We start from the raw sequence: 10,128 nt of genomic DNA, 5'->3' as shown, positions 1-10,128 counted from the left end.
TGTAGAATGGGTTCTGTGATTACCTGGATTCTTTCTATACAGTTGGGACACAGTTTTATACTCAGTAGTAGATGGGGCTGTGAATTAGCTTCCCTGCCCCAGCAGGTCAGCAGTATAGGACACAGGGTCGATTCAGGTCACTGTTTGGGGACCTGAATCAGGCAAGAATGGGGACTGAATATCCTGGTCAGGCAAGGCCACTGATTTTTCTCTGCAGACAGAGAAAGCCACGGACTGTGTTCTCAGTTGAAGTGCCACTATATGCAGGGTTGCTGGTTGGGCTATTCATCAGAACTTCCCGTGTGCTCTGATTAGGTTCCCTGGTCAGGAAGGCTGAAGGCTGTATTCAGCAATAAGTGGGACTACAAATTAGTTTTCCTTCGTGGGTGCAGTGGGAGAAGCATCTCCAAGGCCACTAAGGCTCTCTGTGGTCTTAACTCAAGCTGACTTGTGCCCCAAGTTCCTTGCTTGAACAGGACCACTGGCTTTGTTCTGAGGTCAATCAGCTTTGCCCACCTGCTAGAGCATTGCTTTGTTGCACAGCTTCCAGGTATTCTCACCATCCTTTCCTGTCAGATGGGGATGGGGGCCATTCTCCACAGTAGGTGGAGCTATGACTCAGCTCTCCTACCTGAGTATGGGCAGACCTGGCTCCAGGGGTGACAAAGGTCCTCATTTGAGAACCCAAATCTAGCAGACCTTCACCCTGCTGAGTTCCCTGTTCAGACTGCACCACCGACTTGGTTCTGCAGATTAGCAAAGCCACTGATTGGGACTACTACTTGGTCTCTGCAGGTAGGAACATGGTTTGCCAAGATCCATGTACTGATTGTTAGAAGTGCCTCCCCACTTCTGTCACAAACATATTTCAAGTGGTTGAACCCCACAGATTTCACTGCAGTCTCTATGGGGAAAAACCAGAGTAGGGACTCCCACAATGCTGGGGCATGCTGAATGTCACCTCTGGGCTCTCTCTTAAGAAATTGCAGGCTCATGGGAGATCTCTGCATGGTGCTGCACTGGTCCAGAGGACGGGGTTGCAGTTGGCATGTAGTCACTCCCTTTTCCTTTCTAATGCAGTCTGTCTTGGCCTCTGTGATACAAGGGTTGGAGTCACCCTCACTGCTATGTTCTAGAATTCTCTCAGTAGTGTTTTCTCCATAAATTGTTTTTAGTTGCTCTTCTTGTGGGGGGTGGGGCGAAGACAGGAATGACTTCTATGTCACTATCTTGGTGACTTCACTCTCAGTAACAATGTTTGGATTAGAAGATTTATTCCCAACACATGAGTGGCAATTAAGGGTTCCAACGATCTTCCATGGGCAGTAGCTCATTTAATCCCAGTGTTCTCTGGAAAAATTTTCGTATTATATTTATGTTATATAGAGGTTAAGTGACTTGCCCAAGTTCATATAGCTGAGATAGTGGTATTACCCAAATTAGAACTCAGTATTCTTGCCTCTCAGTTCCTATGTCTTTTTACCATTTATATTTGCTCTAACCACTAGCAGCTTTCCCCACAACCATGTTGGTATCTCATTCTTCTCACACGTTTGGATGGGGAACAGTTCCAATTAAAGCCACTCACATGGCCACATATTAATACTTATAAGAGGAGATGGCCATCTGCCCAAGGTTCAGGTCATGCTGCATCTGTCATCATAGCTCCTTCAAGGAGACTGTAGTGTGGACATGACCAAAAATCAAAATGCCTAGAACAGATTCCCAGCTGAAGTACCACTGACTAGAGCACCAGCCTTGGGCACCATTTTCTATTGACTTTAACCTGAAGGAGGCCTGCTAATGCCATGGAAACCTGGAAAAGTTGGCTGAAGATCATCATAGGAGACTGGCTTAGCATGGATGTGGCTTGAGGTTAGACAGTTTCAGGGTCAGTAGCATCTGTTCCTCACATCAATACGGAGAGAATGTGGTGAGTAATAAGGCTTTGGATTTCTCTGGTTTATACTATTTCTACTAGGAGCTCACTAGCTCTCTGTCAATAAACATTTATTAAACTTCCCTTATTCTCCTCCCGTTAAGTGGTAGGGAAGGGACTGGTATGATTCGGGCTAGATGTGTATTTCAGGAAGGGGACCCAGCTTAAAGTGTATAAAGATCATAGAGCCCTTACCAAACATGACACTTGCAGGCATAAAACTCTCTGCTAGAATGCAGAGTCCTAACCCCTATGAAGGCTTCACCACCATTGTCCTAAGTCTGTGATAAAGCTGAGTGGCCTACAACAGGACCTAGCAGTGTTAATATTATTCTTCATGGACTTATGTTCATTTCATGTGACACTTTAATGATATGAGAAAGGGTCTGTAGGTTTTGAAATAGTGTGAATGAATGTGCTTGTTGCGCAGCAAGACCAGAGTGTGGCTACAAGGATGGGAAGCTCTAAGACTCTGGGTCTTTAGGAAGTTGGCCTAGAATAGAGCCATCAAGCCTAGGGGCCAACAAGTAGCTATTCCCAAAGCAGCTCACATGTGCTGCTATTATCTTTCTTTGTCTATAGAAACCAAATTTCTGGTCACAAGTCAGCAAGATGATGGCATGCAACCAGGTTCTCAGGTACAGGATAGGTTATGGCCCCATACAACCACCTGCTAAATGCAGAACCATTATACTCATCATCCATCCTAATGGGTAGAATGCCTGGAAAGTTAGGACAAATAAAGTTGGCCATATACCCATTATAGTCCCTCTCACTTCTGGGTCTTTTTATATTCATGTTGAATGCCCTTGTCCTCTTTGGCTCACAAATTCTGAATCATCCTTTAAAGTCCAGCTCAGAAGTTATTTTATTCAATAAGCATTTTCTGAGTCTAGACTATGGTGTTGACCCTATACAGTGGTGTGAATGGGCAGCTCTTCCTCACAGGGCTTAGTGTAGTGGGAGATTGCAATGAAGTGTGGTGAATGTTGGGATAGTAAAAGCAATATAGAATAGAGTGGAAGCAAGTACACAGCTTTTTTTTTTTCTTAAATCGTGAAGGACAAGGCATGAGAGACATGACCTTTCAGGTGAGCACTGAAGGATGAGTAGGAGTCAGCCAGGTCAAGGCAGGAAGGGAAGACACGTTCTAGACTGAGGGAACACCCTACATAAAGGCCCTGAGACATGTTAGTACTTGATGTGCAGTTGATATGGCTGATGCATTACGAGTGAGGTATGCATTATGGAAACAGGAGGCTGAGCAGGCCTTTTAAGGCCTGGGTTAGAGTTTGGATTTTATTTTAGGTGCAGCAGGGTGCCATTGAAGTGTACTAAAAAAGCAAGTGACATGATCTGGTTTATAGTTTAAAATGCTAGCTATATAGTCATGCAGGTGAGAAATCATGATGGAGGGTTAGACTGGAGTTCTAGTAGTGGAAGTGAAGAGGTGGGGGTACAATATGGGATTTAAATGAGGCTGAATGCACAAGATTGTCAGATGTGCTGGACATGGGGATGAGAGAGAGAGAGAGAGAGAGGTGTTAGTAATTCCTACTAAATTTTTGACTTGAGCATCTGGGTGAATGATGCTTCTATTTATTGATAAAGGAATGTCCAAGGGAAAATTTTGTGGGTTGAGGAGTTAAGAGTGCTGCATTTAACAGGTTAAATTTGACATGAAAGAACTAGATAGATACTGATTTGGCAATCAGCATAAAGTAGATGTGGTGGTTTTCAAGCATGTCTGCAAATTGTTTGACACTCCTCCCATTAAAAGATAAGGTCTGTGCCCAACCTCTTTTTTTTTTTTTCTTTTTTTGGCTGTGTTGGGTCTTCATTGCTGTGCATGGCTTTCTCTAGTTGCGGCGAGCAGGGGCTACTCTTTCGCTGCAGTACATGGGCTTCTCATTGTGGTGGTTTCTCTTGTTGTGGAGCATGGGCTCTAGAGCGCAGGCTCAGTTGTTGTGGCACACGGGCTTAGTTGCTCTGCAGCATGTGGGATCGTCCCAGACCAGGGCTTGAACCTGTGTCCCCTGCATTTTAACCACTGCACCACCAGGGAAGTCCCTGTACCCAACCTCTTGAATCAAGCCTGGCCTTAGTGACTCTGTTGTAAGCAACAGAATGCAGCTACCTCCCGTGTTAGGTCAGTAAAAGCCATGCAGCTTCTACCTGGTTCTCTTAGAACACTTGTTCTCCAGAGGCCCCTTCTGGAGCTGTTCCCTTTCAGGACGCAGCTGCCATGCTGTGAGAAGCCATAAGGAAAGGCCATATATAGATGCTCTAGTCAACAGTCCCAGTTGACTTTGTCTTTTGACCATCACAGCCCAGCTGCCAGACATGTGAGTGGATGACCCCATCCCCCTAGACTGGCACGCAGAATGCCCTTCCCTTCTCAATTTAGGACCCAACATTTTCCCTCTTGAATAGGACTAGAGCTAGGTAACTAATATGCCTTTGTATCACCACTGAATCCCCTGCCACATGGAGCTTGAAAGTAGATACTCCATCCTCTTAATATCCGGTCAATTGAGTCACCCCCACTTATTTGAGTATTCCTATCTGCGGTCCCGGCATCATGGAGTAGAGACAAACCATCTGTTATTTGCCCCGTCCACATTCCTGGCCTATAGGAATAATAAATGGTTGTTGTTTATGCTATTACATTTGAGGCTGGTTTGTTACACAACAAGGGATACTTGAAACATGTGGTCAGTGAAGCCATCAGAACAGATGAGATCATTCATGGAGAATGTGTGGAGTAAGAATAGAAGAGAGAAAACACTGGAGGAAGAGATGGGAAAAACTGAATAGGAAAAATAGGAGAAACAGAAAGGTAGCAGGGAGAAAAAGCAAGACTCTCAGGAGACAGTGGTGTCATGGAAACCAAAGAATCAAGTCATTGTCAACAGTATCAAATGCTGCTGACAGGTCAAGTAACATAACTAAAAAATGCCTTTAGGCTTTAGTAACCAGGGCAGTGGTGACTCAGCAAGAGCAGCTTCACTGAGAGCAGATAACAAACGTAGAATTCTTTTCGAAGACAGGGGCTGACCTGAAGAAATAGAGACACAGATGTAGAGAACAAACATATGGACACCAAGTGGGGAAGGCGGGGAGGGTTGGGGGGGAATGAACTGGGAGATTGGAATTGCCATATATACATTACTAATAAGAAAAAAATACCAAATTGTACACTCTAAATATATGCAGTTTATTGTACGTTAACTGTATCTCAATAAAAGTTCTTAAAACAAAAGATTAAAAAAAAATGAATAAAGGAGGGACTGGTCTCAGACAGGAGGAAGGCCACATTTTGCCTGTCACTGAAGGGAAGGGAGAGATGGTGTGTGCAGATCCTATGAGTTCTGCTGAAGTATAGGGATTTCCCTTCTGAGAGCTTCTGTTCTCCACTAAGCTGAACCTTTGGAGGTAAAAAATCAAAGGGGGAGGTGCTTTTTGTTCCCAATCTGTACCATTGGCTCATGTAGGAGCCCCCTGCCTGGTACCAGCACCTGATTAATCTTCTCAATTTAGGACCCAACTTTTCCCATGCTGGGAGTGGTATTGGGCCACTAATGGTCCTGTGCATCATCACACGAGATCCTGCCATATGAAGCTCAGGCCAAGGATAAGGGTGGAGTGGTAGTGGCAAGGAGGTCACTACTAGACCTGAGAGTTTGGCCCCTACATTCCAAGGTTTAGCCTCTTAGTTTCCTTATTTGGTGTTTAATCAAATTCTTTTGACGCTGCCAATCTATCTGAGTTGGGTGACAAAGGACCGGGTTTGTGTTCCCCAGGTGGGCTGGTGCGGGGGTGCCCAGGATATGGTGACACTTGGGGCAGGGTGGACTACCAGGGCAGGTGCTGGAAAGGGAACTCTTTTGTTGACTTGGCTTTCATCAGAGCCCCATTTTACTAATAGGGAAACTCTCAGCTCAGGGGAGGGACTTGCCCGATATCACATAGCAACTGATATGGAATTGAGCCCTGACTAAAATTCAGGTATTCATTTTTCTCAATGTTTTCCTCATAAGATCAAATTGTTGGAGCTGAGGCAGTAACAAAGTAGAAAAGCCATTCTGATGGAAAAGGTGGGAGGCTCCAGAGGGTAGCTTGCATAGTCAACAAGGGCAGGTGCCTTTAGCCTCACTCCAGTGGATGGTCACATGATTAATATTTCCAGGTGAAAGGCAGCCTGTGTAATTAGATGCTAGACCCCTTTGACAGAATTTTCCCCAATGCTTTCTTCCTCTTCCACTTCCCTTCTCATTCATTCCATTTCCTGCTAGGCCTCTTGGAAGGAGAGTTCCAGAGGGAGAAGCCCTCTGAAGGGTGTCATAACACAAATGCATCCTGGTGCCCAGTCATGCCTTGCTCTCCTGCCTGCAGTACTTTATACTTCAGTATGAGGAACTAATAGGTCATTATGTGAACACCTCAGATTTAGAAGTCCATAGGAGCAAACGATTAGGAAAAAAGCTGTTTTAAATGACAAAACAGAGCACATTTATTAGCACTTAGACACTCTTAGAGCTGCTTTAGAGGGTTGCATATTGCATCTATTTGTTTCCATTAGTTTCCATTGATCATGGTTTAGCTAATCTCTTTTCCAACACCACCCTGAAGAAACCCTCCCCACTCATGTAGCTCTGATCTAGGTTAGCATTCATTTATTCATAAATACTTATTGAGTGCCTACACTGTGTTAGACATTCTTCCGGCAGCCTTTAGAACTGCTAGGGATATGTCTCTGAAGCTATAGATACCATAAAGACTTAAGTCCATAATATTGGTCCCAGTTTGGGGTAGCGTTTCAAACTCTAGGGGAGCTCAGCAACAGAAGTATTGATGGGAACAGCTTCAGCTTTCCCCTAAAACTAGGGAAATAGTTTTCAGAGGCAAAGTGGTTTTAAGTTTCTCAAGGAAACAACACAAACATGAGTATCGGACAACTTTTCTAGGGAGGCTGCATCTCATGGTTGTTTCGGAGATATGATTGAATTGGTCAGGGATTATTAAATTGCTGCAGCATCAGGGCATCCATCAGATGACCACATGGCTAGAACATGCACCAAGGGTCAAACTGTTCAAGTCCCTGATTTTATTTCAGACAAGAAAACCTTTTATATGATTCAGAATGCTCTCCCAAAGAGATTTTCCCCATCCCTTAGAAGCCCAGTGATTTCCCCAACCACATCTCATAAGATTATTTCCAGATTTTTCTTAACTCTGTAACAAATCAGGGTCATCATCCATTTCCAACACATGGATTAACCAACTAGACACTTACTCTCCCTCTGCTTAGTGACATCACCTAAGGGAACTATTGCCTAAGGGAAATAATAATCAATAGAAAAGAAAAAAAGCCTTTAGAATTGCCAAGAAAATACCTTTATTTCCTGGGAGTGGGTGAATTTAGTTGAGGAAGCAATACAAGTGTTTCCTTCTCTGTCATATTGGGTAATGAGACCCCTGAGTCAATCAAAGCTATGTTTTCACATGGGTTCAATTTTAGATCACTGTAATGGGTCTCGTGCTCTTGGGATACCTTTTTCCCAGCATTTTCCAATGGTGTTAAGAAGTAAGGGTGGCATGAGAATAGGAGTGAAAGCCAAAAACAGAGTACTGCCTGTGTTAGGCAAAGAGCGACCAAAAAAAGTTCTCTAGCCTGAGTACAATTCAGAAAGAGTTTAATAAACAGCCGCTAAACATTGCACCAAAGCATTTGGAAACACAATTTCTACAGAGAGGCAAAGGTCAGGCTTCCATTCTAAATTCCTTAAGACGATCATTAACAGGACAATCATTAACAGCCCCCCCCCCACCCCCCATCCCCACATAGCCACGACACTACACTCTTCTAGTCATGAATTTACCTACAGACACAGTCTTAGGAATAATGGGACTGGCATGCATTATCCCAGCAATGGCAAGGAAGCAGGGGATGGGGGAAGGATGGGTGAAAAGGCAACCAGCAGCTAATGATAGACCCCTTAGGAGCATTGATCAGGGGGTGGGCAGGGAGAATCCCCTTTTGGTGCCCTCTGTGGCATTACTTACGGGTTCTAGGACACTTCGGACTAGTGACTGGGGCTGCCATCTTAATCTCATTCCCTTGCGTCCTGACTATTAGAAGTGGTCTCCTTGGGTGACACATTGTGACTTTCTAAAAATCTTTTTGGTGTCCAACCAAACTGCATTTGGCACCCAACACACCTGTTGAGATGGTGCTCATTCTGAGGTCAAGGTGTACCTGGATTCTCACTCCTGTCTTCATTTTGGCCTTTGGAAAGGGGCACATCATAGTTCTCTACTATAGACACTTGTAAGGAGCCTAGGCCAGTCATTCAAACATTTGAAACTGAGTTTATCTACCTTGTAAAAATTTTACGATAACTGTCTTTTACTCACACTAAGAACAAATGAGATCGAATCCCCTAAATAATATATTATCAAACTGGTAATAAGGTTAATGATTTAGTTGACTCAAAAGTCAACTAGACTTCAATTCATCCCTCTTAAAATTGGCATCAACAGAGGACCAGAGGTCCCCAATACAGTAGGAGCAAAGTTCTTGGGCTTGGGCTAGGGTTTGGAGTGTGGAGGGTATGGAAGGAAGAATTTAACTTTCACCTGCCAGTAGCCCTCTTTTTTGAGCCAGATTTCAAGTCTCAACTACCATCCAGCCCAAATCTTTTACTCCAGCCAGTATTTGACTAGTTGTCTTGGCAGGGAGGTGACTTTCCTATCTCTCTAATCTTTTTTAAAAATTTAGGCATTTGATCTAGATTTTCTTCTGTATGTCCCTTTTTAGTATAAATTAAAAAAAAAAACTTGATCCTTTCCCTAAAGAGTTTGCAGGCAGTAATGAGTCTGAGCTAAGCAGATTCCAGCTGGCTACAATGGGTTCAAAGGGCTTGAGAGAAGAGGGCTTTCTGGTGGAGAGATATACCAAACAGTGTACTATTTTCCTGAGGGGTTAGACATGGCAGGTCATCAACCATCTTGGTGCCAGGATGGCCCAGTTGGTTCTGTTTTGGCTGTACATGGTAGACAGTGGTAAGCCTCAATTGTCTACACTAATCTCCAAGCCAATAAAGGGGTTGTGGGCCATGTTCAGAGGTTAGCACTGGCTCCTGCCTTTGTTATCAGTACTTATGCCTAGTGAGCCCTGCTGTGGGCAGGAGAGGTGACAGGCAGGACCACATGGGACCCAACCTGGCTCCCTAGTGTGTCAGAATCATCTTATCTGGACCAGTCAACAATCCTCCTTAGTCTAGACCTTTCAAATAACCAAGGCTTTCACTACAGGCCATAGAGTCTCCTTTCGTTAGTGGACAGAGTACAATAAAATACATGCCGTGCCCTCAGCTGAGGGAGACTGGCAGATTAAGATGAGCAGCTGGACAAATGGCAGTGTTTGGCTCCAATGAGGATATACTCAGCAATGTTAGAGGGACAAGTAATTATTTCTGTTGTTATTGTTTCTTCATTGAGATTCATAAATATTAATTGAGAGTCATGGCTTGGTAAGAGGGTTAAAAAAGAAGAATCCTGAAATGCATGAAGGGGAGCTCTGGGATTTGGGTGCCTGAATGCTTCCTAGGGTGTGCAGTGCTCTGGTTGTGGCGCCATCACTATCTACTGTTTGCGGATCATGCCCTTGATAGCTGACTCCCGGTTGACATATGTGGCCCAATAGACCAGATTGAAAATGGCAAAGAGCACAGGAAAGACGATGCGGGAAATTTTGTCAACCTTGCTGACACTGTTGTAGGTCTTGGTCTCAGTTGGGATATCCTGCACGTAGGTGGTCTTGGGCGAAGCAATGATTGTCGGGGTTGAGGACGCACTAGGAGCAGCGCCCTTGGAGATGGTGGAGAACTCAGTGTCCTTGGCCAGGTTGATGGGATAGGTGGTCCCCACGATGTTGAAGGTGGTGCTGGTTTTCTTTGTCGGGACTGCTGGTGTTTTCTTCTAGGGGCCAGAAAAAGTAGGGGAGATGGGGGAACAAAACAAAAGCTAATTAATTCATTATACAGAACACCTTCAGAGGCTGTGTGGAGGAGTAGCCATTGGGGACATTAGGAAAGAGAGGCCATGAAGCCAATAGCACTGAGTAGCCAGGTTTGTGTCTAGGGATAATTGAACATGAGTTTGAAAACAGAAAACTTGCAACATCC

General features: G+C 44.4%; 1 protein-coding gene across 1 annotated transcript in view; it reads right to left on the bottom strand.

Moving 5' to 3' along the window:
• Nucleotides 1-9,539: 9,539 nt before the first annotated feature.
• Nucleotides 9,540-10,128, bottom strand: part of GABRA3 (gamma-aminobutyric acid type A receptor subunit alpha3) — a 254,392-nt gene continuing 253,803 nt past the window's right edge. The window contains exon 10 of the mRNA XM_057718114.1: nucleotides 9,540-9,922. Within this exon, the coding sequence (XP_057574097.1) occupies nucleotides 9,587-9,922 (336 nt within the window). The 3' untranslated portion in view covers nucleotides 9,540-9,586. The remainder of the gene's footprint in view (nucleotides 9,923-10,128) is intronic.

Source organism: Hippopotamus amphibius, chromosome X, assembly GCF_030028045.1.
Source record: "Hippopotamus amphibius kiboko isolate mHipAmp2 chromosome X, mHipAmp2.hap2, whole genome shotgun sequence".
NCBI classification, from domain to species: Eukaryota; Metazoa; Chordata; class Mammalia; order Artiodactyla; family Hippopotamidae; genus Hippopotamus; species Hippopotamus amphibius.
Note: the sequence above shows the minus strand (reverse complement) of the source record. Positions and strands in the feature narration are given on the sequence as shown.